The following is a 26,871-nucleotide window of genomic DNA, read 5'->3' as shown; positions in this document are numbered from 1 at the left end:
GTTGGGGGCGATGACAGGTCCCGGCACCCGCGCGCATGTGGTCCTGAGGTATCGACCTGCCCCCGAGGCAGCGCCAGGAATCATGCAGGGGTCTGCCCTGCACGACCTCCTCCTGCGCCTGGTCCAAACACAACACCCCTCTCCTCCCTCCCAACCTCCTCCATGACCCCCGGCCCCCCCCGACTCCCCGCCAAGCCTCCAGGTGCTGGGCATCATGGGCGCGCTGGACCCGCACATCCACAAGCTCAACCTGGCGGAGCTGCAGGGGGAGGGCAAGCTGGAGGCGGAGGGCGTCCGCCCCCAGACGCGGGAGCAGGACGCCATCAACGCGGCCAACCTTCCCGTGGGCGACCAGGGGCTGGACCTGCTGCCCAGCGCGGGTCTGGTCACCAGCTCCGAGGACTACTACCCCACCGTGGCCATCAACGCGCTGATGCGCCTGCTACGCAACCCGGGCCTGTCCGCGCTGCACGGCCGCGCGGTGGCCGCGCTGTTCGACATCATCAAGTCCATGGGCTTCAACTTCGTGCTCTACCTGCCCAAGGTCGTGCCCGTGCTGCTCCAGCTCACGCGCGGCGCGGACGACCTGCAGCGCCGCGTCGACATGGTGCGCGCCCTAACCGACCTGGTCAGCATCATGCGCCAGCACATCTCCCGCTTCCTCAAGGACTTCCTGGACTTGGTGCACGAGTTCTGGAGGGGGGCGCCCGTCATGCAGCCTTACCTACTCACGCTCCTCGGGGAGCTGTCGCGTGAGTCTGCCTCGAAGGGCGGGGGTTTGCGTCGGGGAGTGCGGGGAAGAGGGGCTAGGGGGGGGGGGGGGGCATGCCCCGCTGAGGCAAGGAAAAGGTTTGCCAGCAGGCGTGCGGGGGAGTCAGCCGTCGATGTCACGTCGAGCATCACCCATCATGGCTCCAAATCCCCTTGCCCCTCCCCCACCTGCCGCGCAGACACGCTGCAGGACGACTTCCACACCTACATGCCCGACCTGCTGCCCATGTTTGTCGCGGTGTTCGACGACGCCGAGCGCACCGGCGACTTTGCCATGGTGGGCGGCTGCTCGACCGGATGGGCAAGATCCCGCTCCGCTGCCACGAGCGTTCCCCTGGCGCGGGAGTGCAAGCAGCCGCTGCATCGTGCATCGAGCATGCAGGGGTTCGATTCACCTGCGCCTTCTTTTCCTCGCCGCTCCCCCTACTCCTCCGAGGGCCACGCAAAGGTTGTGGACCCCCCCCCCCCCCCTTCCCCCCTTATCCCAACCACCCACCCACTCATTCCAGATCAAACCGGCGCTGGAGGCCATCCGCTCACTGGGCACGGTGCTGGAGAGCAGCCTGCAGCTGCTGCTGCCAGTGCTGGTCCGCCTCATCACGCCCGGCGCCTCGGCCGCGCCCCTGGCCGTGCAGGAGGAGACGCTGGTGACCATGCAGGAGGTCCTGCCCAAGATGCAGCTTGCAGGTGGGTGGGTGGGTGCCATATTCATTGGGGAGAGGTGGCCTTGGGGGTGGCGGGAAGCGTGAAAAGGGGGTAAAGGAGGACGGTAACACGGGACATGACGCAGGCGAGCGCCCGATGTCTGAGTGCTCGTGCGATGCGCATGGCCTCTGCGCGGCTGCGGCGCCCTCGGGGTCACTTGTGCCCCGCCATTGGAAGGAAGCCCATTCAGTCGAACACCAGCCCTCCTCGCCTTCAAATCTCAACAGGGTACAGCTCGGCCATTCTGCACCCGCTGACGCGACTGCTGGACTCCAGCTCTGACGAGCTGCGAGAGCGGGCGCTGGACACCATCTGCGCCGTGGCCCTGGCCGTCGGCCCCGACTTTGCGGTCTTCGTCCCCGTCATCAAGAAGGTGCAGGGAGGTTTGGGGGGGGCCTGGAGGTGGGGGAGCGTGCCTGGGGTGTCTGCAGCTCGACGCCGCTGCGCGTGGGTGCCCAGGATGCGCAGCGGCAACCCCCAGACGCTCTCCAGCCCCAGGGACTGTACCAGAGCGGCCAGCCCAGGCATGGGCTTGCGCGCAGGCATCAGCACATGCATGCTCGTCCCCTCACCCCCAAACAACCACCCGCAGGCGGTGGCGCGGCACCGGATGCCGCCCCACGCCGCCTTCCTGCGCATCGCCGGCAAGCTGCAGCAGCAGGACCCGCCCTGCATGTCGGATGCGGAGGACTGGGAGCACAGCAGCGGCTTCCTGGCCGAGGAGCACCTGGCGCGGTACCTGAACACGCCCGGGCGGTACGCCTACGAGGCCGCCCCCGTCTCCCAGACCTCTGCCGACGAGGGGCTGTACGGTGAGATTGTGGTGGGCAAAGAAAGTGGGGAAGGGTATGACTGGGGAGGGTCAGAAACCCCGGCTGGGGCCCATGTAAAAGGTCCTGTCCCAGGATCCCCGCCGGCACCCATAGTACCGCATGCTCAAAGCTGGCCAGGAGTGGCCCGCAGCCTGTGCCTGTTTGTGGGACGCTGGCCTTTCCTCTGCGGCGGCTGCTTTTCCGCAGATCACTCTCGACCCCTTCGGTGGCTGGCATACCTCAGGCCATCCACTCCACCCCGTACCTCCGGCCTCGCCGCTCCCCTCCAAACTTGCCAGTAAACCCCACACCTGCGCACAGACACGATCGGCGGGCAGCGGAATGGCGGCCGCCACGACGGCGTCGGCAACCTGCGCCGTGCCTGGGAGTCCAGCCAGCGCAGCACCAAGGACGACTGGGCGGAGTGGATGCGCAACTTCAGCATCGAGCTGCTGAAGCAGTCGCCCTCCAAGGCGCTGCGTGCCTGCGCCTCCCTTTCCCAGGTGCGGTTGTGGGGAATGGTCACTGTGTGGCAGGGGTGGGAGAAGCGAGGCAGATGGTGTGTGGCAGTGGGCGACGAGTCTGAGGACCCTGTGCCGGGCCCCGGCAGCTGCGGCAGCGAGGCGCTACCATCCGAGGCGGCCCCTGTAACATAACTGGGGACCCTTGAACCCCCCCCCCCCCCGCCACACACACACGCACCCGTTACCCAATGATTCCCTGCCCATCACAACAGGCCAACCCGGCCATGGCGCGGGAGCTGTTTGCGGCGGGCTTTGTCTCCTGCTGGTCGGAGCTGGAGGAGAGCCTGCAGGACCAGCTGGTGCGGTCGCTGGAGGCGGCCCTGGCCAGCCCCACCATTCCCCCCGACATCGTGACCACGCTGCTCAACCTCGCAGAATTCATGGAGCACGATGAGAAGGCGCTGCCCCTGGACACGCGGTGTGTGTGGGAGGGTGTGACTTTGGGGCGGTGTACGTGTGTATGTGGAGGGGTAGGGGTGTTTTGATAGGGAGTCCATGTTCTTTTCATTTATGGGAGTGACCGCGCGGGGTGGCGCCTTGGTGAATGGTGCTGTGCTGCTCCGGGAAGGCTTGACAGACGGCTGTGAGCGGTCAGTGGCGTGCGGTCGTCGAGAGCAATCAAGCCCCGGCTCGACCGTGTCAAACGCCCACCACCGCCCCCCCTCCACCCTCACCCACAGGACACTGGGCGCCCTGGCCGAGAAGTGCCACGCCTACGCCAAGGCGCTGCACTACAAGGAGCTGGAGTACAACACCTCCCCCTCCACGGCCATCGAGGCGCTCATCAGCATCAATAACCACCTGCGCCAGCCGGACGCGGCGGTGGGCATTCTCACAGCGGCGCAGAAGACCAAGGAAATGACCCTCAAGGAGTCCTGGTGGGATACCGTCCAAGGGGGGGTGGGGGGGTTGAGAGAAGGTGACAAGGAGACCGTGCCTGCGGACCCCGACGTGGGGCATTGGCTCTGAAGGTGGTGCATTTGTCTGGAGCGGCAGGCGGTCTCAGCAGCACCCCTGTGGACCGGAGTGAAGGGCTCGAATCCACAGAATTATGCTGTGCTCATCGCAGCCCTTCCCCACCAGCATCCCAGGCACTCACCCCAAACCCCATGCACGCACGCACGCACGCAGGTATGAGAAGCTGCAGCGCTGGGATGAAGCGTTGAGGGCCTACCGCAAGCGCCTGGAGACGACTAAGCCGGGGTCGCCGGAGAACATCGAGGCGCTGCTGGGGGAGTGCAGGTGAGCCTGGGGGTGGGGGTGGGGGGTGGGGGGGGGGCAGTCGAGAGTGGGCTGGGGTGTTGGTGGCCTCGCGGCATGGCCGGCGACGGCTGTACAGGGTCCTTCCCCCTCTCAACGACCCCACCAACCGCCACCTTTCGGTGAGATGCACGCGCCGTGCACATGTCTTTCCACCCTCGTCCTTCCAAGTCAACCCCCCTCCCAACTCCCCAAAAGGTGCCTGGCGGCGCTGGCGGAGTGGGAGGAGCTGTACTCGGTGTGCCGAAGGGAGTGGCAGAAGATGGAGCCGCAGACGCGGCGCGAGCTGGCCCCCGTCGCCGCACACGCCGCCTGGCAGCTGGGCGAGTGGAAGTGCATGGAGGACTACGTGGACGTCATCAAGCACCAGCAAGCGGGGAGCTCCGAGGGCGCCTTCCTCTCCGCCGTCCTGCACGTGAAGAAGGAGGACTACACCGCGGCCATGGGTGAGCGGGATTTGGATGGTGGAGGGATGCGGAGGGGGAGGGGTCCCTGTCAGGAACAAGGGTCTGAGGGACCCCCTCCCACCAGCTCCCACCCTGGCCCGCGCCCCACCTCTTTCATGCTGCCCCCCATGCTTTCTTCTGCAGTCGACGTCGACCAGGCGCGGGAGCTGCTGGGCACGGAGCTGTCGGCGCTGGTGGGCGAGAGCTACGAGCGCGCCTACGGCGACATGGTGCGTGTGCAACAGCTGACGGAGCTGGAGGACATCCTGACCTTCAAGCTGGCCGAGCAGGTCACCAAAGGTGGGCGTGGCGGGTTGAGATGGGGAGGAGGAGGGCTGAGGGAGGAGGGGCGAGCGCATTTCTTGGTGCATGGGGAGGGAGGGAAGTCGCTTGGGATGGACCCCACGACCTCTCCATGGCTGGTACATGTGCATGCCGAGCGGCATGAGAGGCTTGCACGCTCCGTCTGCCCCTGCACCTCACCCAGCAGATACCGTGACCACCCCCCTTCAACATTCATCCAACCCGCATCCCACCCCACTCTGCACAGGAAACCCCGCCATCATGACGCACACCAAGAACTTCACGCAGGCGATGTGGGCGGGGCGGATGCAGGGCGTGCAACGCAATGTGGAGGTCTGGCAGGCGCTGCTCAGCGTGCGTGGCCTGCTGCTGGACATGCACGAGGACACCGCCACCTGGCTCAAGTTTGCCTCCCTCTGCCGCAAGAGCGGGCGAAGGAGGTGAGCTGGAGGGGGAGGGGGGGGCAGGGGGGGGGGGGGGCAGTGTGCATGGGTTGGCCGACCAGCTCGGTATGGAGTTTGCTGTCGCAGCATCGCCGCGCTGCTGCACTCCCCTCCTGCCCGCCGTTCTCCCGCTCGCGGCCACCGACTCGCACGGCGCCCCGGCGCCATGGTTGAGATCCTCAAACCCCCCATGCTCCCCGGGAAATGCTGGTCGCAGGCAGAGCGAGGCGGCGCTGCAGCGGCTGCTGCAGGACACGCGCGCCTCGGCGCGCGCGCGCGGCCTGGACCGCTTCCACCCCGACAACCGCGAGGCGGACGTGCTCTTCGCCTGGCACAAGCACCAGTGGGCCACGGGGCCGCGCCAGGAGGCCTTCATGGGCGTGCAGGAGCTGGCGCAGCACCTCGGCGCGGCGCAGGACCTGCGCCGCGGCGCGGGTGGCGAGGACCCGGGCCGCCTGCTCCTGGCCGCCAAGGTGCACATGAAGCTGGGGCTGTGGCGCCGCGCGCTGACCGAGAACCTGAGCCAGAACTCCATCTCCTCGGTGCTGGCCAACCTCAAGGCCGCCACCGAGTTCGCGCCGGACTTTGGCAAGATCTGGCACCACTGGGCCCTGTTCAACGTGGAGGTGGGTCCTTGCCTTGGAAGGGGGGACGGGGGGGAAGGGAGCGCACTCACAGAGGGGACAAGGGTCGGGCACCCAGCGCAGGGGGGGCCCGTGCATGGCGCGCTGCGCATCCTTTCGGTGAAGAGCTCCTCCCCGGGCACGTGCCATTCCCATGCCCAGCATCGGCCCCCCGCTGCATCTGCCTCTCACCCAGGTTTCCACCAGGGTATGTCCCCGAATGCTCCTGCCACACCCCCACCCCCCACACCCCACCGCCACCACTCCTCGTGAAGTTGTTTGTGCGAGTACCTCACCATCTAATCCAACCCCCCTTACCCCCAGGCCATGGGCTTCTACAGCAAGCACGACCCGTCTGCCGCGCAGCGCTTTGTCGCCCCCGCCATTATCGGCTTCTTCCGCTCCATCGAGCTGGGCCAGGCCCCCCCAGAGACGCAGCGCATGGGCCAGGCGGTGAGGAGCAGCCTGCAGGACATCCTGCGCCTGCTGACCCTCTGGTTCCAGCACGGCGCGGCGCCGGACGTGGAGGCCGCGCTGGCCGACGGCTTCTCGCACGTCAACATCGACACCTGGCTGGTCGTCATCCCTCAGGTGCTGGGGATGACGTGAGAATCCCCCCTCCGGCGGGGGGGGGGGCAGGCTGTGTGTGCCTGGGCCCAGGGGCCCGCGGTGGGGTGGCGCGGGCTCTCGCGAGGGCGTGGTGGAGCCATGCAGGAGCCGTTCCCGCCGCACATGCGCCACGTCCCCTCCAGTCACTCGCCGGCCCGGCCTGCCAACTCCATATCCCCCCCCGGACCCCTGCCCCCGCACCCACATCCCCAGGTGATCGCCCGGATCCACACCAACAGCTACCCCGTGCGGCGCCTGATCCACTCCCTGCTGGTCAGGATCGGGCGCTTCCACCCCCAGGCCCTCATGTACCCTCTGCTGGTGGCCTGCAAGAGCCAGTCGGTGGCGCGCCGGGCCGCCGCCGTCAGTGTCATGGACAACGTGCGGCAGCACTCTGCCACGCTGGTGGAGCAGGCCCAGCTGGTCAGCCAGGAGCTGATCCGGATGGCCGTGCTCTGGCACGAGCAGTGGCACGAGTCCCTGGAGGAGGCGTCCAGGTGCGTGGGTGTGTGTTGGAGGGGTTGGCTCGGGGGGGGTTGAAGTGGGCTGCTAGGCAGAGGACTCGAGGTTGGAGGGGATGAGCCGAGACCAGACGCAGGGCACCGTTTATTTGCCCCGCGGAGCACCGTGCCAAGGTCCAGGTGACTGCTCCCCTTCCTCACTACCCCTTTCCCCTCTGCGCTCCAGGCTGTACTTTGGCGAGTCCAATGTGGACGGCATGCTGGACACCCTGCTCCCCCTGCACGAGATGATGAAGGAGAATGGGCCCTCCACCCTCCAGGAGATTGCCTTTGTCCAGGTGCAGAGTTCGGGGATGGGCCTGGGGCGTGTGCATGGGGGAGGAGATGGATGGGTTGCTTGCTGGCGGTGGAGTTCGGGAGTGCTGCACAGCCCTGTTCCACTCCAGCCCCTCCCCGCTACAGACACTCGGGCCCCTTCAGCAGCATCGTCCCCCCCACCTAAACTCCCCCATTGCACATCACGACAGGCGTATGGGCGCGAGCTGGACGAGGCGTACGAGTGGTGTCTCAAGTTCAAGCAGTCGCGGCGCGAGGCCGAGCTGCACCAGGCCTGGGACCTGTACTACCACGTCTTCCGCAAGATCAACAAGCAGCTGCCCTCCCTCAGTGTGCTGGAGCTGCAGTACGTCGCTCCTGCGCTGGTCCGGGCCAAGGTACTGTCAGGGGGTGGGGGGATGGGGGGCCTTTCGTAGCGAGGAGAAGCAAAGCTCGCCTGCGTGCCTTCGCTGCGGTGCCCTGGGCGTGCCGGTCTCGCTGCCCGGTGTTCCTGCTGTGGTGTGCCGCGATCGAGCCCACCCCTTGTCCTTCCCTCCCCCCCTCACCAAGAACCTGGAGCTGGCGGTGCCGGGGACGTACATCGTGGGCGAGGCCATGGTCACCATCGGCAGCTTCCGCTCCCAGCTCCACGTCATCACCTCCAAGCAGCGCCCGCGCAAGCTGACCATCCTGGGCAGCGATGGCGCCGAGTACATGTTCCTGCTCAAGGTGAGCTTGGACGGAAGGGGGATGGGCCGAGGGGATGACATGCACAATACTGAATGGGGGCACCTCACACCTCCCTTCTTCTGTTTCCTGGCTGAGCTTCCCATGAGCCAAGCCCATCCCCAAAACAGGGTCACGAGGACCTTCGCCAGGACGAGCGCGTCATGCAGCTGTTTGGCCTGGTGAACAACATGCTGGCCAACGACCGGGTGACCGCGGAGCGCGACCTGAGCATCGCGCGGTACGCGGTCATCCCCCTGTCCCCCAACTCGGGCCTCATCGGCTGGGTGCCCAACACCGACACGCTGCACTCGCTGATCCGAGAGTACCGCGACGCGCGCAAGATCCCGCTGAACGTGGAGCACCGGCTCATGCTGGGCATGGCCCCGGACTACGACCACCTGACCGTCATCCAGAAGGTGGAGGTGTTCGAGCACTCCCTCAACTCCACCTCCGGCGAGGACCTGCACAAGGTGTTGTGGCTCAAGTCGCGGAGCAGCGAGGCCTGGCTGGACAAGCGCACCAACTACACGCGCTCCACCGCGGTGATGAGCATGGTGGGCTACATCCTGGGTCTGGGGGACCGCCACCCCTCCAACCTCATGCTGGACAGATACTCGGGTGGGTGGGGAGTGTGGGGAGGGGTGGGTCCTGGGGAAGGAGGGCTGGGAAAGCAGGGCCAGTGGGGTGGGACCAGCAGGGCTAGCGGGGTGGGACCGGCACGGCGAGGGGGGTGGAGGTGCTCAGGCAGGGGCACCCGAGATGACGGGGACTCTGGAATGCCCGAGGGGGCCGGCGTTCTTCATCGGGGCACAGCCCTGCGCACTCCTTGGCTGTGCACAGAGCCACTCTCACCCTCCAGCATCAGAGTGCATGTCCCCGGCACACCCCAGCTCCCATGCTCAAGACCCCTGCCTCTCCCTCGGCAGGCAAGCTGCTGCACATCGACTTTGGCGACTGCTTCGAGGCCAGCATGCAGCGAGAAAAGTTTCCCGAGCGCGTGCCCTTCCGCCTCACCCGCATGATGATCAAGGCCTTTGAGATCTCCGGCATCGAGGGCAACTTCAGGTGCGTGGAGGCGGAGGTCGAGACCGAGAGGGCGCCGTGTGCTCCTGCCCGATCAGTGTGCGGCCCCTGCGCCGGGTCCACACCGGGTCGCCGGGCTCGTGACCTCCCGGCTGCCGCCGCCCCCTCCCCTGCCCAAACGATCACCGACCCCCACCCTCAAAACAGGGCCACGTGCAACGAGGTGCTGCGTGTACTGCGCAGCGAGAAGGACTCGGTGATGGCCATGCTGGAGGCCTTCGTGCACGACCCGCTCATCAACTGGCGCCTGCTCAACGCCAACGACGGCGCGGCGTTCGAGGCGGCGGCCGCGCCCGACGGCGAGCTGCCACCCTCGCCCCCCATGCGCGAGTCCTCGCGCCAGGAGGCCCTGGCCTCGGTGCCGGGGGACGCCGCCGAGGCCCTGAACGAGCGTGCGGTGGTGGTCATGAAGCGGCTGTCGGAGAAGCTGACGGGGCGCGACTCGGGCCAGGACGACCGGGACGCCGACACCGTGTCTCAGCAGGTGCAGCGACTGATTGCGCAGGCCACCAGCGCCGAGAACCTGTCGGTCATGTACATCGGCTGGTGCGCGTTCTGGTAGGGGGCGCACGCGACGTGCGAGTTGTTTTCGTGACACCCTCCGCTGGTGTCGGTGCCGTGGCCGACGGCACTCGGTATGCAGGCGCCCATGACTGTAAAGATTGCAGAGGAGCGAGAGGCACAGGGGAAAAGAGGGAGGAGGGAGGTCCGCAGGCAACAGAGGAGGGCATGGCGATGGGTGTCAGATCTTGGAGCCCGTCACCCTTGGAACACACTCGGCCGCTCAGCCGAGTGGGGTGACGGTTCCTTCCGCGCGTCATGCCGGCTCCCCTGGGCTCTGCGCCGGTCCCGCCCGCTCATGGCAGCACATCCTCCTCGCTGGGGGGCTGGAACGCGGCCATGCCCAGGCAGGTGGCCAGCGCCTGGCGCAGCTCCTCCCGCTCCTTGGGCAGCGGCACGCCCTCGATGACGGCGTGGAGGTAGGCCGCGTCGTCGCTGAAGTTGGCGGCGGACAGCTGCGGCGCCAGGCGGTGCATCATGATGGCCCGCATCACGTCCTTGCCGAGCGCGCTTAGCCGGTGGGAGGGCTGCAGGTTTGCGGAGCGCCCGCCGGAGTGCTGGATGTACTCCTGCAGCGTCTCCTCGTACGCCAGGTCCTCCTCCGTCCCCTCCACCAGCATGGGGGACTCCACCGCTGAGGTCTGTGTTGGGCATCGTTGTTGTGATGGGGGTTGTGGAGGAGGGTGGAGTGTGTGGTGTAGATGCCTGGGCTGGAGCATCACAATCTTAGCCTCCCGTGGCCACCAGGCAACCCTGCCTGAATGTTGTGTTGTTAATGCACCCCCACTGGGGCACCCAGTAGGCTGCTCCAGGTGCCCCCACACTCACGTCGTCGATATCTCGCTCGGTGGCGTCGGGCAGGAAGTCGTCGTCCTCCTCGTCGGCGTCGGCGTCGTCCGCCTCGGCCTGACGCACCGTGACTTCCACCAGCTTACCGTTGCGCCAGAACTCCTGGCCTTCCAGGATGAGGATCTGCGGGGTGGATTGGGGGCCAGCACTTGTCGGTCAGGTTACATCTCTTTGTTCCACAAGCACAGCCGCGCCTCCGGTGTAGGATGCCCTTGGAGCCAGATGTATGTTTCAACCCATGAAAGTGACCCCTGCTCCCCCTACACTAGACAACCCACCTTTTCGGGCTCTGCGGCCGGGGCCTTCTGGGCGCCGTCAAAGCCGCCCCGCCTCGCCTTTTCCAGCCGCTTCACCAGCACCGTCTTGCTGCCGGACACCTGCAGCTTCCGCTGCAGCAGCTCGGCTTTCAGCTCCCGCACGTTCATGGCAGCAATGTCAATCATATTGCCCTCCTTGTCCACGACACTGTCGTTGGCAACGTCGATGATCACCCCGTCCCCGATCAGCCACTCCTTGCCCGCCGCCTCAGACTCCACGCCTGATGAGCAGAGTGAGACAGGACATGTTGTAGGGATCAAGATACAAACCTTAAGTAAAATATGAGGCGCGTCTTGAGCTGAATGAAGGGCTTCTGCACACTTCATCTCTTTAGCAAGGTCATTATGCTGATGCACCCTGCCACCCACACGACCCTCACCAAAGGTCTTCAGATTCTGGATGCGCTGCTGCAGCCAGCTCGTGCAGACGCTGCGACCCTGATTGTCCTTTCCAAAGTCTGCGCCCGTCAGGACTCGGCCCTCATCGAGCATGAGTGTCATCACAAACAGCATCTCTTGGGACTTGACGGACGCGCTGCAGAAAGTAGGAATCCAATCACAGCATAGTGAGTGAGCGGCGATTGGTCCTGGCATCCATTGTGCGTCGAATCAATCCAATCAGCCCATGCACCTGAGCATGTTGAGCAGCTCCGATATCTGTTCGTCATCCAGATGCTTCAGATACGGTTTCCTGAACAGGACCAGCTTCTCAAACTCCTTCCAGGCCGCCTGCAGGGTGAGGAGGAGAGGTTAGTCAGTGAATGGCGCCCAGGCGTCAGAGGTACATTCCCATCCCCTTGCGGGCCACCTCTCCCTACCCGGCAGTCCTTGAAGTGCAGGTGGCCCGCAACCAGGTATGAGATTAACTTCTTGTTCGGCTGCACGCCAGCAAAGGTCAGCTCCGACACCACCCGGCTAAACACAGACTGGAGGTGCTCGACCGTGTGGTGCTCTCTCCTCTCAAGGAATTCCTGTGAATTGATTTTTGTGGAGCTTCCGTGAGGTCAGGGTCCGAGTGGATGGCAGACAGGTGACTTAAATTCTCTTAATCCTGGTGGCCATGAGCTAATATCCCAGCCAGCACCTGCAATATCGTGCAGTAGAAGCCCACATGCTGACGCTCAGCCGCATTAGGGGGCAGTCGCTGTAGCAGCTCATATGTGCCTGCAGCAGCGGGCAATGGTTGAAGAGTATGTGCAAGGGTTCATAGGATGGCAGTTGCGATCCAATGGCGCAGCGCATACAGTCAACAGGGCGTGTCCATTCTGGCGGCTGGCTAGAGAGCCTCCCTCACCCTCGTCAGTCTGCGCGGCGGTCACCATGTTTTCCACCATGGAAGACACTACGACGCCATTCTCCTGTGGATTGAGATCGGGAGTAGGACAGGCGCTGGTCGCCATACCAGAAATCAAACAGCGTACGGGCAAGCTTATCGCTATCGCCAACACAACACACCTGGGCCTGGAGAAGGCGGGCTGCCGCATCCCTCGTCCTGGCATTGTCCAAAAGGTACAGGAGTGCCTGTTCAGAGAGCTCCGCCGGCGGCAGGTTCCCCCTCGCTTCACCCTGCGAGGGAGGTGGGGAAATCGAGCATGTCCATGGGGCCTCCCACGCGCTGCAGGTCAACATCAGGAACAGGCTTCACTGTACCCTCTCACCCTCCCACCTGCAGCAGCATGCTGTAGCCCAGATCTGCGGCGTCGCTGCCAAACAGGGCGGTGCAGTAGGTTACCCACGGCTTGGGCGACGTCTGTGAGGCAGGCAGGTCAAAGACCTCTGCGGCGAGGCCCAGCTCCCCCTCCACGACGCAGAGCTGAATGACAAGGCAGAGGCTCTCGGGCAGGGGCGTTAGGCCTGCAGCGCGAAGAAGCATGGCGGGGACTCGGGGTGAGCACGCAAGTTCTCCCGTTCCATTCAATTCCTCCAGCCTCAGCCCATGCTCGGCCAGCACCACACCACTGCCGCCGTCCTGACCCACCTGCCAGCTGCATCAGCTCCAGCGCCAAGCAGGCACCCTGGGCGTCCCCCGCGCTGGCGTGGGCGACGAGGAGGGCGTGGCAGGCCCGGGGGCCCGGGGTCAAACCGTTGCGCAGCATCTCGTCCAGCACCTCGGCAGCCTTGTTGTACTTCCCGCTCCTGGCCAGGATGGCCAGCTGCCTGTGCCAGCGCTGGCGCTCCGGCTCGTCCTCGTCGATCTCCTCCTGGGTCTGGTATATCCCGAGGGCTGTACGGCGCTCGAACTCGCTCTCATCGCCGTCCCCGCCCGCGCCATCGTCGTCTAGGCGAGACAGGGGGATCTCGGGCCAAACCACGCTGGGCTGCAGGCCCTCCTGCCGGGCAGGCAATCGCCACGCAACGCCCCTTCGATATATAGGCAATCTGAAGCAGCGGAAAACGTTGCTCGGGCAATGGCCCAGAGGCCTGATGCTGCAGGTGGAGGCCTGTATCCATTGGAGCCCCGGCGACATAGCGGTCACTCTGTCCTCATCGTGACAGCTGACGATTGATGCAGCTGGGGCAGGACATTGTGTACGTACCAATTAATATCTGAATGTTCCTCCTGACCGCTGTGCGCACTCAGAGACGTTGCAACTGCTCCTGACTGGACTCCAAGTGCATGCTCGTCGTTTAAGGCTTATCTGCCACGTCGGCAGCGCACAGACTTTCCTGGAGCCCTGCCCAGCTTGCGCTAAATGTAGAGACTTCAGACAAGACGACACACATATTCACAGGCGGAAAGATCGCGTAACTTCACTTCACAGACGGGAAGTGTGGCTGTGGGTATGGCTGCAAGCAGCTATGCCGCTCCGGGCCTCCGCGCGCAGGGTGCATTTTCCGCCCAAAGGCCTTTAGTGTCCGTGGAGCATATCTGCAATGGTGTATGGTCGATTCAGGCGATATCCAGGCAGCACGTCAAGTCTGGGAGGAGTAGAGTCCTTACCCGGGCAGGCAACCCCATTCACGACCAGTTTCGGTGAGTGGGGAGGGTGGTTCCTTGCAAGCATCTGACAATGCTCACGTGGTATTGACTCAGTGTCTCGAGGAATTTGGATCAACATTCAACCCTTCTCACTCCAGGGACCGACGCGTGGTGCAGCATGAGCGGCTCCAGGACTTCATCGAGCTGACCAACGCCAAGGACCCAAAGCATCAGAAGCCTCCGACGGTCAAGTCTCTGGTGCTGTACGTCCCCGCATGGCTCAGGTACTATGCCATTCCCTCACCTCTGAAGTACATCGTTTATGCCATCGTACGCGCTGTTCTTACGGCGCACTACAAGTGGAAGAAGTGGGCCGTCCTACAAGGTACATGGCGAGAGTTGCATGGTGGAGCCGGCGGAAGGACCTTTTGAGGACTCCTAGGCATTGCATACCTGTCGACCCACAGAGTGGCTGGGATAACCGTTTTCATCCGTCGAGTGTGCTCATTGCAGGCGCAAGATTGGATGACAGGCTGCAGACGCAAGCGTATGGGACATCCAGGGTGGAGGCGGGTCGCCTGCTCCGGCGGCTGCATGGCAAGGAGAGCGTGCTGGACACCCTGAGGTATCGATGGGCCCTGTTCAAGGACTCCAGAGCGGCAAAGCCTCTAGCAGCGAGCTCCTGATGCACGAGGTCCGCATGTATATTCCGAGCGATGTGCGATTCTTTCTCCCAAGCATGTTGCCAAGCTTGTAACCAGATACTAGGAGTGTTCTTACGTGTCGGGGTAGACGCTCAAGGCAGCAAACATGCAGCGCAGTCGCGACTGGGCCGACTCGCTCCTTCCATGCGGTGCAGGTTGCGCGGCAAGTTTCACCTCTTGCACGCAGGTGGGGAGGGCGAAGACCGGGCACCCGGCCAGGCTCAGCACCAAGCGCCTGCCTTCTGCTGGCCAGCCCATCCTGACATCGGTGAGCACGTGTCAGGGAGGTCCTGTGCCGGCCTGGATCGCTGCTGGGGTGTGGGGTTTGTGCCCATCACAGGCTGTGCTCGAGTTTCAAGGACTCGTAGATGATGACCTACATTTGGAGCAGCAGGGAATCGAGGAGGGGACTGCTGTCTGATTGCTGCACCCTGCCATGCTCCTGGCTCAACCCACTTCCCACGTGGAACAAGCTCTTCCTGCCCTCATGCATGGGAATCTGATCTTCTCACCTGGTACAGCTTGGTGACAAACTCGGGAGCATCCTCGTCGAGGACATCTTGCAGGGCCTCCAGCACTTTCAGCGCCGGCTGGTGCCTGGCAACCTTTATTCCAGAGGAGGAGTGTTTGGGAATTGCGGGTGGACGGGGGTTACAGATGCGGGCGCTAGGGATTCTGTAAATAATTGCACCGTGGCAACCTGCATCCCCTCCCAGCATACCTGCTGCATGACGAAGCTGGCAAACGACTCCTCCTCCTCCCCCATCAGCATCTGGATTCTCTTCCCCACCCAGGCTACAATGTGGATTTCGGGCAAGTGTGTGATGTGCGGATGCAGGGGTCGCGGCAGGATGCGCTCGAGGGGATGTGCAGAAAGGAACATCCAGAGGTGTGCCCACTCCTCGTCGAATTCAGCAAACAGGCTGTAAAAAGGGTGGCCTGGGCGAGTCACGACCACCCCACCCACCCACCCTGGTACCCCCAACCCCCCACACCCCCACACCCACCTTGGATGCGCTGTTTCACGTCTGCCGGTGCGGCATCCAACAGCTCCCACCGCACCTGCCAGGCAAATACCGCATCCTGGCCCTTGGGAACGCGTGCCATGACCTGCCGCTTGAGCTGCTCGGGGTCGGCGGGCTGCGGCGCTGCGGCTGCCGGCGCTGGGGAGGGCAGCGTGGCAGCCGCCTCCGGCTTCGAGGCCTGCTCCGGCGCGCCAGACGCCGCCTGCTCCTCCTGCGCCGCCGCCTCGGCCGCTCGCCGCATGGCCTCCAGCTCCTCCTCGGTGTAACTGTCGTTAGCGGGGCCGCGGGGATGGTGGTGAGAGAATTGGCGGTCTCGGTCCAAAAGTACAGCCAGCGCACGCGGAGGCCTCTTCCCCGGCCACCACATGGTGCCCTCCGCTGCCGCCACCCTGGAACCCTGCTCCCAGCAACCCGCCTCCACACATGGGGCTCACGTAATGGGGATGAGCTTCCTCTTGGGCGCCGCCTCCTCCTCCTCCTCGACAAAGGCCGCCTGCGCCTTGCGTCGCAGCGTGCCCAGCGCCCGTCGCTCCCCGCCCGGCGCGCCCATTCCGGGCTGCAGGCTCTCGCCCGCCGCCGCCATCATCGCGCGGTAGATGGCGTCCTGCTCGTCCAGCGCGGACTGCGCCGCGTCGGCGCTCGCGCGCTCGGCCTCGGCCTCGCGGTCGGTGCCCTCGGCGGCGGCCGCGGCGGCCGCCGCAGCAACCGCCTCCTGCTCTTTTCGAACCGCGGCGGCCTCCTCCTCCTCCTCGGCCCGGCGTCTGGCACGGCGCTCGACCGCACGGCGGCTGCAGAGCGAAGTTGGCAGAGAGGGGTTTAAGCGCATCAATGTCTCGTCTGTGTTGCCTTACGGCACTGGTCTGCGCCGCTCGCCGAGCGCGTCGGAGAGCGACATGGGCAGGTGCTTCCTTGTCGCATGCATCTCCATGCGCCAGCAAATCTCGAGTTCCGAGAGCCATCACTCAATCACTTGCGCTCCCAGCCACCTCCACAGGTCCTGTCCCGGCGGCACCAGGGTCTTCCATTCCACACAGTCCTCCCCCAGCCAGCCCCACCTCTGGCTGTACCACTTCCTCCGCCAGATCTCCTCGTCATCGCTCCCCACCCCGGAGTTGTCGGCGTGGATGGCGCGCGCCCTTTCCTTGAGCAGGTCCCGCTCCTTGTCGGCCTCCCGCTCCCGCTCCCGCTGCTGCGTCCTGCGGGGGTGCAGTGCATGTTCAGTCGGCGTTGACCTCCCCGCTCAGTCACGGCCCCGTGCAAAGCACTCGGCGAGATGAGCGCAGCCTAAGCATTGGCTGGGACCCCCCAAAACGGTCGAAGAACGTACCTTTCTATCGCCTCCCAGGCACGCTCCGACTCCCGATATGCCTGGTCCTCATCCTCCCGCCGGCGCTGCTCCTCCCGCTGCCGCCGCAGCAGCTCCCGTTCCTCCTCCTTTGTCGGCTGCGGTCGAGCACTGGGCCTGCGTGCATGGATTGGTACACGCAGTGGAACCCAGAGGTACGGGGATGGGAGGGAGGCATGCCTCAGGCTTCACGAGGCATACCTTCCTTGGGGACAGAGCGGTGCCAGACCCGTCCCTCCCCAAGCCGTCCAGACACCCTGGGGGCCACGGGAGGCTGCTCACCCGCAGCTAACCACGCACCCTGGGGGCTCCTGCTGAGCTGTCAGCGTGCTGGTCGACTGCAGGCCGGCGAGGAAGTCTGAAGCGGCGGCCACCGCCTCGCCAGGCTCCGGCTGCTCGGCCAGCTGCTGGGGTGCCCTCTGGCTCAGGATGCCCATGACCTTCTCCAGCGCGGCATTCTCCAGGGTGGTAGGGTCAGGGGTTCCCTCGCCGCCCGCTGCTGCTGCTGCTCCCGGGGTCGCCCTTTGGTGCTGCTTCTCTCGTTCCACCCAGTCCAGGTACTCCTGGGTGGCCTGTAGACGAGGAGAGAGTGGGCTTTGGACCCGTCGATGGGTTTCCATGCAGCAGCTGGACTCACAAGTGGGCTGTGGCGCCACATCCGGGGCACTGCATGATGCATGTTCCCACGATAGAGCGGTTGCAGCCATCGCTCCTGGGCACCCTTGCCCCAATCTCTCCTCCTACCCCCTTCTGAGCACCTTGTTGGTCTTGGCGATCAGCTGCTGGCCATCCACATTCAGGTTATTCAGGACGCGGATGGCGATGCTCACCCCCTCTGGCTCCGCATAGGTGCAGAAGCCAAAGCCCTTGAACTTGGAGGTGTCCGGGTCCAGGGTGGGCTTCCACACCTGCACCTCACCACACGCCTCCAGCAGCTCCCGCAGCACGCTGTCTTCCACGCTGGGGGCTATCCTTCCCACATACAGCGTGGTGCTCTTCATCGGCACACCTCCTCCTGGCAGAGGGAACATGAGGTCGGGGAACAGGTTGGGGGTGCGAGGCTGGGACTGTTAGGTCCCAGCCCCCGTGGCACCGGGCACTGTGGGGGCAGGCGGCAGCAGGCAGGCAGGCTGGGTATAACCCCTCTACCTGGCCGAGGGTAGGCGGAAGTGGGAGGGGCTGTGCCCTTGGGATAGGACGAGAAGTTTGTCGGGTACGTCCTGTGCCCTGTAGGTGGGGAAGAGGGAGGGCAGGCTCTGCAAGAGGGCGGAACACCTCTCCCATCATGCCGATTCTCGCCACTCCCCGTCCCACCTGGATACATGCCGGCAGGGTACTGGGGAGGAGGGCCTCCGAAGCCAGGCCTCCCATTGTACATGCTACTCGATCTGTCGGCCGATTGATCTCTTGGCAAGAGTCCAGATCGAGTGTGGGCAGTCGGGCGATGCAACCACGGTGGGGCGTGATATCACCGCGCACAAGCGCGAAAACGGGGCACGAATGGGCTAATTATGAAAGGAACACTTTTGTTCAACTTGCACACTGAACCTTGCACGCACTGTTAGTCGATGACTTGGCATTGCCACGTTTGATGGGTGTCCCACCGCAAGCATAGTTGTATTCAATGGCGGGAGCCCTCTCCCATCGTAGTGGAGGTTACGAGCCTAGCAAAGTCTCGTCCCTACCAACAGGAGATCGTCGATCTCGATCATAGTTGGTCCTGCATTGTCTGGGATTCTGACCATTAGGGCGAGCGTGAGCGGATTCTCGACATGACTGAGGGGGTGGAGACCCCCGCGGAGTTTGCTGTTGGGTGCAGCGTCAGATTGCGGGTCGAAGGCAACCAGGTAACCATACGCTGGAGCAATCGGGAGTAAAGTTCGACGATCATGTAGGAGAATGCTCACCTTCCCTCCCTCAACTCTCCCAGGAACTGTCTGGGGAGATATTTGCGGTGGATCCCACATACAAGGTCGTAGTCCTGAAGACGCTGGGCGCGGATGCCGACCTGCCCGACATAGCGATCCTGAACATGGATTCCGTCACAGAAATAGTCGAGGCCACCCCTAGGAAGACTGCTCCCTCAGAGGACTCGGACCAGCTCCCGGAGGTGGACCCCAAGCGGGGCATCCAGCGGGAGGCTCGGGCCGTGCGGCTTGCCCAACAGGACGCACAGAGGATAGGAGTTGGAGTCAGCAGGTGAGATTTCGGGGCTCAGATGGTGTAATACTACGCCAAGCAGTTGGGCCTCCTGTGCAATCCTTTTGCTCACTGATGGCGGCCAACCCTGTTCACCCGCCTCCTTTACGAGCACAGGAGGGGCCAGGCAGTGTACGATGCGATATCCAAGACCCTGCCGTGCCACTGGGATAGCAAGACCATCGTGGTGCTGGATGAGGTGAGGGCATTTGCGAGGCTGTCGTGACCAGGCTTGCAGGGCAGGTGGCTTTGGATCAAGGGATTGACCACCTGTACCATCATCTTCACGTGCAGGTGGCCATCTCCGAGCCATATGAGGTTAGCAGCTGCCGAAATCTCCATGACAGTGACTCCCCCCTCCTCGAACGTGTCCGATTAGTGGTGAGCGGGGCGGGCCTCCAGCAGGGAGGGGGTCTGGTGTATGGCCTGCGAATGCAGCTCCTAAGCCAGCCAGTGTGCGAACCCACCGAGCTCGCCAAATTGCCCCTGACCTTGCACTGTCCCCTGATATCGTGCCAACACAGATGAATTCGGAGCTGGTGGTACGATGATGAGGCTGGAGCGAGGCCAATGACATTGGTGCATGGGTGCCAGGTCTCATCCCGCAGGGCAATGCTGCATGTCTTGCTGATGCCCCTTGTGCCCCCCGCCCCCTTTGCCACCCCCCGTACGGCCCCTCACTGCTCTCTCTTGCACCCACTTGAAGTTTTACACGGCTACACCGTTGCCGCCCCTGCATCTGCCGATGGGTGTAACCCCACTCCCTCGCTCTGTATGGGTGGGGACAGCTGCAGGGCGTTCGGGCCCACACACTCCTCTCTCCTGTCTGCGGGTGGGGCAGGGAGGGTGCCGGGGTCGGGCGGCAGGCAGGCACCCAGGCATGTCGGTTCTGTGAGCCCCGAGGACCACGCTCCCAGGCAGCCGCCCCACCTGGTTCGTAGTAGTCACCGTGGTCATTGAAGAGCTCGTCATCCCCCATGACCTCAGTCTGGTGAGCAAGGGTGAACGCCAGCAGCTCCTGCAGCCCAAGCATGGAGCTGGTGGTGAACTCCAGATGGCCAGTTTGGGATGATGAGGCCAAGCAGGGGGCATTGCTCGAGGTCGCTCAGCTCTCCGCCAGGGGGCGACGAGGACGACGCCCAGTGCTGCAGCCACCCGCTTCCAGTCCACACTCTACCCCCCCCAACATCATCACACGCACCTTGAGGCCCGCGTTCTCCAGCAGTAGGCGCGCATTCTCCCGCGCCAGTCTGGCCTTCTCCTCCAACAGAGCCTGCATCTGCTCTGTCACCTGCTCCGACACAAAGTCGTCCGGCTCCCTCACGCCAACCGTCTTCACAGGCTCACGCCTGTGCCACGGTCCGGTAGAGGGCCAGGGTGTCCTCTCATATGGTAGACATGGGCGCGGGGAGATGGTCACTGCTGCGCGAGATGGGAATCTCCCAGACCCCAGCAACCGCGTGATTGGGTCTGCATGCAACCATGAACAGCGCCGACCTCTCCCACTCACGCCGAGCGTGGAGGCTTGGCTGCCCTGGGCTGAGCGTCGGCCGCCGCCTCCGCCGCATCTCCCTGCTCCAGCAGATCTGCGGACAGGTGGGGATGCACATGGAGGGTGAGACAGGGAGCAAGCCTGGCGCATCATCTCAGGCAGGCAATACATTGGGGTCCAGAACATGGGATGCCAGGCAGGGCTTCCCGAGGCTGTGATTGCACGTCGATGGCCTTCCAGAGCGGGACACCCTTGACGACAGCCCCTCCACGCACACCTGACACCGCATTCAGCCGGTTGAGGAAGGGGCTCATCGTTTTGGACTTGGCGCCGGGCGCGGGCTTGCCGCCCCTGGCTCTGCCCCTGCGCGCCCAGCCGGCCTCCGTCCCCCACTCCTCCGCGACGGCAAAATCCGTCCAGGGCTCGCTGCCGTCCTGGGGGGGCGCGGAATGCGCCCCCGCCCGGGCCCCGTCCTCGCCGGGGCCGTCTGTCAGGGGGGTGCTCCAGTCCTTGAAGGCCTGCCCGATCACATCGTCCAAGGTATGTGCGAGCCCCTCCATCATCTTGCCCACCCCCGAAAAGGCATCCAGGCCCTGCGGTGGGGTGCGCAGCATGCCAGCGATGATGGCCAGCGATGTCGGCGGCATGCATGACTCCATGCCATGGTACGACTGGATGGCGCAGGCGCGCACCCCCCAGCAAGGAGCTTGCCTTCTTGAGCACCAGGGCGTCCGGGGTGGCGGACTCCTCCCCTTCGCCTCCGCTGCGAGCCGTGTTGGCCTTCAGCAGGCGCAGCGCTCGGTTCACTATCTGCGTGGTGGCGGACTCTACGGCCGGCTGGGCACCGATTCGTGCAGCGGCCCGGTGCGGACCACTCCTTGCAGGTTGAGCTCGGGCAGAGGTAGAGGGGCCACAGGAACTTGCGGTCTCAATCTGTTCATCTAGCCAAGACGATGTGGTTTGACCTTCTGCAAGCTTCTCCTGGAACGATGTCACCACGGATTGCGGTCCGGCAAGAGCAGACGTGGTTCGTTGTGCCCCAGCCACGGCACATGGAGTCCCCGGCATCCTGAGCAGAATGCAAGGATCGGGTGAGGTGCACGGCTTGAACGTCAAACCTTTGAGCTGAATTGCATCTATTGAACACCGTCACTATCGGTTCTTACCTTTCGCGTCCCTCCTAGGATGCGGCCCCGTGCTCGAAAGAATGTCCTGCTATGGCAAAGGGGGGGGCTGTATGGAAGAGCCTCGGACCTCAGACAGATGCCATGCACTTCCGGGGCCTGTTATTCTGCTATCCTTGTTTGGTGGCCGGGTGGATTGTCCATCCGCCACATCCTTGTCCTTCGAAACCTGCTCCGATGTGTTTGAAAGTTAGCGTGATGGCGGGTACTGTCGGAGCCCGGTACCGTTGACAGGCACCTGTTGCTGGGCTGGCACGCTGGAGGGACACGGTCTGGGTCGACCTGACACCTCTCCTGTACTTACCGGAAGTGATCCTTACCCGTTTGCGAGACATGCCTGCACATTGATCAATCCGTTCGTCATGGCAGTCAAGGCACTGATAGCCTTGGGGACAGGCCGCGGGAACATGCTTCACGCGGATCAGGGCTCTGATGACGGTAGCACAGTGTCATATCACCCAATAGGTACATGCATGCCTCCTGGAGTCGCTGCCGGCTGTCGCACCTCGCGCGCATGCTCTGCGTGGGGTTCCCGGCATGAACCATCACTGCAATGCACTGCTCTCGTACACTGCAGAGTACCAGCGTCCAATACCACTGCGGTGCCTCTTCATGGTTGTAGAAACACAGGACGGCATCTTTCTGCTGTCTGTTGCGTGAGCCTGGACTGGTAAAGGCTCGACTCTGCGGGAGTGGCTGACGTTCTTGCATGTATTTTGTACATGTACCCTACACGACTCTTCTGTGTCCTCCCCATAGGAACCCTGGGAGGGCTCTAGAATGCTCCTCCAACATGCAGCACGTCACGCTAGAATCCTTTGACCCAGGACGGTGTCAGCAGGTCTGGCTCCAATCAGTGGATGAGATACGGCCGGGACGCTGGTCGGGTCAGGTGGGACAATTGGCTGTGGAGGTGGGGTGAGGAGGGGTGTAGATATGTGCCACCGCGCTCCCAGCCACACCCTCCCCTTGCCGAAACGCCCTGTGTTCCCCTTTTCCAGACGCAGAGCTTCTCCTTCTCGATGCTGGCCGCCGAGGCATTCCTGCCAGGAAGCCCGCTCTGGCAGGAAAGCCACACACCCTCCAAGCATGCGCAAGCCACCGAGCAGCAGAACCTGAAGCTCGCCGAGGTGATGCTTTGGGATCAGGGAGGGGGGTGGCCTGGGTGTGTGGCGGGCTGTTGTGGGCCACCCTTGCGCCCAGGGTTGCAGTGAGGTGGTATGTCGATGGACTGCCCCTGATCCACGATTGGGCGGATGTCGTGTGGCTTGATCCTGATCACCGTGTCCTCCCGTGCCCCATGCAGGAGCTTGCCGGCAAGATGCAGGGCCTGTTGGAGGAGCGAGCGCGGCTCCACCTGGCCCTGCATACCATCAAGGAGATGACCAATATGATGAGCCACGGGGAGACTCGAGCAGCGGACGGGGAGGGGCCTGGCTCCATCAAGGCTGCCAGGGGGCCGAGCAGCCCCGTGCCCGAGGGTGCGGCGGCGCACCGCCAGCGGCAACCCGGCGCGGCAGCACCGCAGCGAGGGGAGGCTGCGGAGCGGCCCCTGGGCCCCCGGCCGATGCAGGTGTGTTCTGGTGTGGCAAGGCCTTCTGCGGAACGCTGGGGTCTTGGTGATACTGTGCTGCCTGGGCTACGTGTTGATCACTGCCCTGGTCAGGACAGCTCTCCAAGGCTACTCAGCCATTTGCACTGTCGCACCATGGCGCAGGCCGAAGCACGGGAGCCCCAGGGCAGCCACAGGCCCAGAGCCACGGGCCACCCGGCCCTGTGCCCTGAGGGACGGGCCAAGGCCACGCTCTTCTACTCGCTGATCAACCCCTTTGAGACCGGGTGGGTGGGTTGCTGGATGGGGGAGTGGCCCCTGCTGCATCGAGGCTGCACGATGATGGGCATGCATCAGATTGAGATTCCCGCCCTCAGCGCTCACCCCCCTGACCCCCTCTTCACTGGCTGGCAGGTCCACCCAGGGTGCTGCCACGCCCCGGTCGGAGCTGGAGCCTGCCATGATTCGGTTCAGGCAGGGCGATGGCCGACCCAGGGCCGCCGCCTCGCCCTCGACCTCCCAGCAATCCCTCGACAGCACACACAGGCATGGGCTGAGGGTTGTGCATTTAAGACTCGTAAAGCGGAGACGGGAAGCAGCTGATCGCAGGCAGGCTGCTGGCCAAGTGCCTGCCGCAGTACACAAACACACACCCTGCAGATCAGAGCAGAGCATCAACACCCCACGGATGGCTGCCCTCCATGCTGATCGGCACCAACCACTCGTGCAGGGTCGCAGTGGCTGGGACGCATGTGGTCGACTACGTGGGCTCCAGGCCAGACGCTACCACAGAGGCTGCGATGGATCGGATTCTGGACCAGCCCCTGCCCACCTGGGATCCAGAGGTGACTGGTGTTTATAAGTGACGAGAGAGGAAGGGTAGGGATGCTCCTTCTGAGGCACCGGGTGGGCGCCTGTGCCCACCGCGTCACTTTCTCTTCTTGATCAGAAGAGTTGAGTTCCACCTCCACACTCTTGATTCCAATGTGAGCCTCCCACACCACCCCTCCACAGGTGGGCCGCTTGGCGGGGCTGGTCACCCCGCCCCGCACCGGCGGGCACCCCAGCACGGCCGGCGCCTCGGCGCCGGCCAGCGTCGTCTCGGGCCCACCCTCGCCCTGCGCCGACACCTCGGGCTGGGCCGTGGGCTCGCTGTCCTTGCCGCCCTCCACCCACGTAACGCCGTCCGTCCCCGAGTCAAGCCGCGTGCACAAGGGTGGTCCCAGGTGGGCTTTTGGAGGGAAGGTTGTCGGCCCTGGCCTGCGCAGTGGAGGGAAGATGGAAGGTTGGCGATAAGGACGATTCGGCGCTTATATTGTGTGTCAGGTCCCCTCAAACCCTCGGCTCCTGTCCCCCCGGTCAGTCGCCGATCGCAGCCCCAATCCCCGTCCCTCTCTTCCTCCTTTCCCAAAGGCCCCGCCGGGGCGTGGACCTGATGCCGACGACGGCCGCCGTGGCCGCCATGGAGCGCGACAGCCCCATCCAGGCCAACGCCGTGGCGCAGCTCATGTCGGACCAGGTGTCCATGCGCTCCTCCATGCCCGACGGCGCCTGGGCGCGTCCGGTGCGGGATCTGCTGAAGCAGCAAGGTGCGCTTGCAATGTGTTCATCGTCTCAGCTGGGTACGGGAGGGTCAGTCAGGGGCTGGGAAATCAGGGCTCGGGCGGCGCTGCTGTCCTTGGTCCAACTGTCGCAGCCGACATGCAGCAGCCCTTCACAAACCCCCTTGCACCCCCTCTGCAGACCCCTCGCGCCGGCCACTGTGGAGCAGCACCCCCGTCTTTTCCGCTCGCCAGTTCCACGGCCTGAACCCCAAACGAGGCGACTTTCTCTCCCGTCGTGTGCCCGATTCGGCAGACCTCTTCCTCTGACCCCATCCTCAGATGCCCGAGTGACCCCCAACACTGTGACGCATTTTCTAGGGACATCATGTGTGAACATGATACTCTCCTGAGAAAACCAGGGTGGGGTGGGGGGGCAGAGGTCCGTACTTGCCAACTGGAGAACAATTCCCCCAACACACACGCAATACGTCAGTGACGCCCACGCTTGGAGCCTGCCGCAGCGCCGCCCTCGCCCTTCCTCTTGCGAGGCCGTTCGTCGTCCTCGTCCTCCGAGTGGTGGTGCGCCTTGTCCTCCCTCGCAGCCTCCTTCTCCAGCTCGTCCCAGTCCATGCCTGGGGGCCCGGGGGTGGGGGGGTGGGGGGGGCAGGGTGAAACAGCTGGGTGCACGATGAAAGAATGGGAGGCTCCTCGCCAGCCACGGGACTGACGCGCGCATCCGGCCGCCCACCTTCCTCCTCCTCCTCGTCAAAGTCGCTGCCCTCCTCGTCCTCGTCAGAGTCGACCAGCGACTCGTCCTCGCTGCTGTCGTCGTCGTCACTCTCCTCCTCGCCCTCCCTGTGTGGGTTGTCAGAGGTGGGGAGGTTGGGGTCGACGATTGGGTCATGGATCCTTTGGACATTGCTTCGGCAAGTGCTTGAGCATCATTTGCCGCAGTCCCCGATCATGCCGCAGCGACACAGTCCCCCCTCCCAACAAGGGAAAACCATCTTACGTGGGTGAGAACTCCGACTCCTCCTCCGCCTCCTCCTCCGAATCGGTCTGGGAGGTGTCCAGGAAACTCCAGCCGCCACTGTGGATGAAGCCCTCAGGGTCCTGCGGGGGGGCAGATGAGGAGTGGGATTGCGGTGACACCAGGGAGTCGTGGCCTTCATGAGGGCAGGCCAGCAGTGCAGTCGCCCGATGACAACACTGAGTCTGTGCCGCACCGCCTGGTCCCCTGCCTGTCAGTGTTCACATGACGCTGTCGTCCGCGCAGTGCCACTGATTACTCCATAACACACTCAACACCACGTACCTCCTTGATGCTCTTGAGGATGTTCTTCCAGTTCAGGTTGACCTTGGACTCGTAGTACTTGATGTCCACGGAGGTGAGCCAGTCCTTGATGGTGTCCAGCGCCTTGGACTGGATGGCGTCGATCCTGCCCACATCCCGATCCAGGTCCTGAAGCGGGATTGTAAAAACAGATGATGAGCCCTTTACTGGCCTTGCATTCATGCTGATGCATGGGCCCACCACCAAGGCAAGGATGCTGCACGAGCCTCGCAAGCAGGCAGGCAGGCAGGGCTCTCAGGCCATCCCTCAGGCGAACCATCCACCACCCCACCTTCCAAATGATGACCAGGTCAAAGTTCCGTAGGTTGAACCCTACACGCTCCAGATTGACGACGTTGACCTCTGGAAAGCGGGGCATGATTTTGGGTGGTTGGGTAGGATGGGCAGGCCGATTCAGGCCTTTCACCACCATGCCTTCCCACCCCCCCCCACCACACAATCGCCCGCCCCTCATCAGATCAAACAGACGCATTCACGAGCGTGCAACAAGTGCCAGCCCGCTCGCCGCACCTGCCAGGGTGATGACGGTGAAGGGCATCTCCGTCAGCTCAACCAGGCAATTGACGGTGGGCATGATGAAGCAGGTGGTCCGTGCCGGCACACCGTCAAAACCCAGTTCCCGGAAGGGCACCTCAAACTCCAGGTTTAGGTCCCTGCCAAAGTGGGGTCAGAGGATGAGAAGCGAAGGGGTTTACGTTTTTTAAGGGGGGGGGGGGGGGGGGGGGGGGGGGGGGGGGGGGG

General features: G+C 64.2%; 9 protein-coding genes across 9 annotated transcripts in view; 4 read left to right on the top strand and 5 right to left on the bottom strand.

Annotated features, from left to right (window-relative positions):
* Positions 1–9,646, top strand: part of F751_1983 (Serine/threonine-protein kinase TOR) — a gene marked incomplete at both ends in the record, with an annotated part of 15,445 nt that extends 5,799 nt beyond the window's left edge. Inside the window, 21 exons of the mRNA XM_011399690.1 lie at positions 203–752; positions 951–1,048; positions 1,281–1,458; positions 1,704–1,849; positions 2,069–2,288; positions 2,610–2,791; positions 3,025–3,230; positions 3,493–3,690; positions 3,944–4,054; positions 4,271–4,518; positions 4,663–4,818; positions 5,069–5,261; positions 5,482–5,890; positions 6,212–6,478; positions 6,710–6,993; positions 7,184–7,295; positions 7,485–7,670; positions 7,843–8,001; positions 8,130–8,619; positions 8,928–9,066; positions 9,232–9,646. Coding sequence (XP_011397992.1) covers positions 203–752; positions 951–1,048; positions 1,281–1,458; positions 1,704–1,849; positions 2,069–2,288; positions 2,610–2,791; positions 3,025–3,230; positions 3,493–3,690; positions 3,944–4,054; positions 4,271–4,518; positions 4,663–4,818; positions 5,069–5,261; positions 5,482–5,890; positions 6,212–6,478; positions 6,710–6,993; positions 7,184–7,295; positions 7,485–7,670; positions 7,843–8,001; positions 8,130–8,619; positions 8,928–9,066; positions 9,232–9,646 — 4,947 coding nt within the window. The remainder of the gene's footprint in view (positions 1–202; positions 753–950; positions 1,049–1,280; positions 1,459–1,703; positions 1,850–2,068; positions 2,289–2,609; positions 2,792–3,024; positions 3,231–3,492; positions 3,691–3,943; positions 4,055–4,270; positions 4,519–4,662; positions 4,819–5,068; positions 5,262–5,481; positions 5,891–6,211; positions 6,479–6,709; positions 6,994–7,183; positions 7,296–7,484; positions 7,671–7,842; positions 8,002–8,129; positions 8,620–8,927; positions 9,067–9,231) is intronic.
* Positions 9,647–9,941: 295 nt separating this feature from the next.
* F751_1982 (hypothetical protein) lies at positions 9,942–13,279 on the bottom strand (the record flags this gene model as incomplete). The annotated part of the gene is made up of 11 exons (XM_011399689.1): positions 9,942–10,286; positions 10,474–10,617; positions 10,773–11,032; positions 11,192–11,346; positions 11,443–11,540; positions 11,630–11,782; positions 11,896–11,975; positions 12,106–12,169; positions 12,267–12,377; positions 12,478–12,665; positions 12,790–13,279. 11 exons carry the CDS (start codon positions 13,277–13,279, stop codon positions 9,942–9,944), a joined length of 2,088 nt encoding a protein of 695 aa, XP_011397991.1.
* A 569-nt stretch (positions 13,280–13,848) lies between these two features.
* Positions 13,849–14,354, top strand: F751_1981 (hypothetical protein; the record flags this gene model as incomplete). The annotated part of the gene is made up of 2 exons (XM_011399688.1): positions 13,849–14,116; positions 14,245–14,354. Coding segments are annotated over 2 exons (378 nt in total), but the record flags the coding sequence as incomplete, so codon positions are not given.
* A 415-nt stretch (positions 14,355–14,769) lies between these two features.
* On the bottom strand, positions 14,770–16,043 carry F751_1980 (RNA-binding protein 25; the record flags this gene model as incomplete). The annotated part of the gene is made up of 5 exons (XM_011399687.1): positions 14,770–14,811; positions 14,948–15,040; positions 15,157–15,230; positions 15,443–15,726; positions 15,895–16,043. The coding sequence occupies 5 exons, from the start codon at positions 16,041–16,043 to the stop codon at positions 14,770–14,772; spliced, it is 642 nt and encodes a 213-aa protein (XP_011397989.1).
* A 375-nt stretch (positions 16,044–16,418) lies between these two features.
* Positions 16,419–18,183, bottom strand: F751_1979 (RNA-binding protein 25; the record flags this gene model as incomplete). The annotated part of the gene is made up of 5 exons (XM_011399686.1): positions 16,419–16,656; positions 16,788–16,922; positions 17,088–17,377; positions 17,564–17,820; positions 18,120–18,183. 5 exons carry the CDS (start codon positions 18,181–18,183, stop codon positions 16,419–16,421), a joined length of 984 nt encoding a protein of 327 aa, XP_011397988.1.
* A 394-nt stretch (positions 18,184–18,577) lies between these two features.
* On the top strand, positions 18,578–19,230 carry F751_1978 (LSM12-like protein; the record flags this gene model as incomplete). The annotated part of the gene is made up of 3 exons (XM_011399685.1): positions 18,578–18,637; positions 18,736–19,004; positions 19,122–19,230. 3 exons carry the CDS (start codon positions 18,578–18,580, stop codon positions 19,228–19,230), a joined length of 438 nt encoding a protein of 145 aa, XP_011397987.1.
* Positions 19,231–19,720: 490 nt separating this feature from the next.
* Positions 19,721–21,110, bottom strand: F751_1977 (hypothetical protein; the record flags this gene model as incomplete). Its single annotated transcript, XM_011399684.1, has 6 exons — positions 19,721–19,830; positions 19,935–20,052; positions 20,206–20,353; positions 20,515–20,590; positions 20,774–20,930; positions 21,069–21,110. The coding sequence occupies 6 exons, from the start codon at positions 21,108–21,110 to the stop codon at positions 19,721–19,723; spliced, it is 651 nt and encodes a 216-aa protein (XP_011397986.1).
* A 1,363-nt stretch (positions 21,111–22,473) lies between these two features.
* Positions 22,474–25,103, top strand: F751_1976 (hypothetical protein; the record flags this gene model as incomplete). Its single annotated transcript, XM_011399683.1, has 9 exons — positions 22,474–22,572; positions 22,682–22,810; positions 22,987–23,253; positions 23,398–23,519; positions 23,647–23,700; positions 23,963–24,077; positions 24,247–24,458; positions 24,646–24,821; positions 24,976–25,103. 9 exons carry the CDS (start codon positions 22,474–22,476, stop codon positions 25,101–25,103), a joined length of 1,302 nt encoding a protein of 433 aa, XP_011397985.1.
* Positions 25,104–25,265: 162 nt separating this feature from the next.
* The window catches only part of F751_1975 (FACT complex subunit SPT16), a gene marked incomplete at both ends in the record, with an annotated part of 7,649 nt that continues 6,043 nt past the window's right edge, over positions 25,266–26,871 (bottom strand). The window contains 6 exons of the mRNA XM_011399682.1: positions 25,266–25,408; positions 25,525–25,631; positions 25,789–25,889; positions 26,092–26,238; positions 26,402–26,472; positions 26,641–26,783. Coding sequence (XP_011397984.1) covers positions 25,266–25,408; positions 25,525–25,631; positions 25,789–25,889; positions 26,092–26,238; positions 26,402–26,472; positions 26,641–26,783 — 712 coding nt within the window. The remainder of the gene's footprint in view (positions 25,409–25,524; positions 25,632–25,788; positions 25,890–26,091; positions 26,239–26,401; positions 26,473–26,640; positions 26,784–26,871) is intronic.

This window comes from Auxenochlorella protothecoides (assembly GCF_000733215.1).
Source record: "Auxenochlorella protothecoides strain 0710 unplaced genomic scaffold scaffold18, whole genome shotgun sequence".
Lineage (NCBI taxonomy): Eukaryota > Viridiplantae > Chlorophyta > Trebouxiophyceae > Chlorellales > Chlorellaceae > Auxenochlorella > Auxenochlorella protothecoides.
Note: the sequence above shows the minus strand (reverse complement) of the source record. Positions and strands in the feature narration are given on the sequence as shown.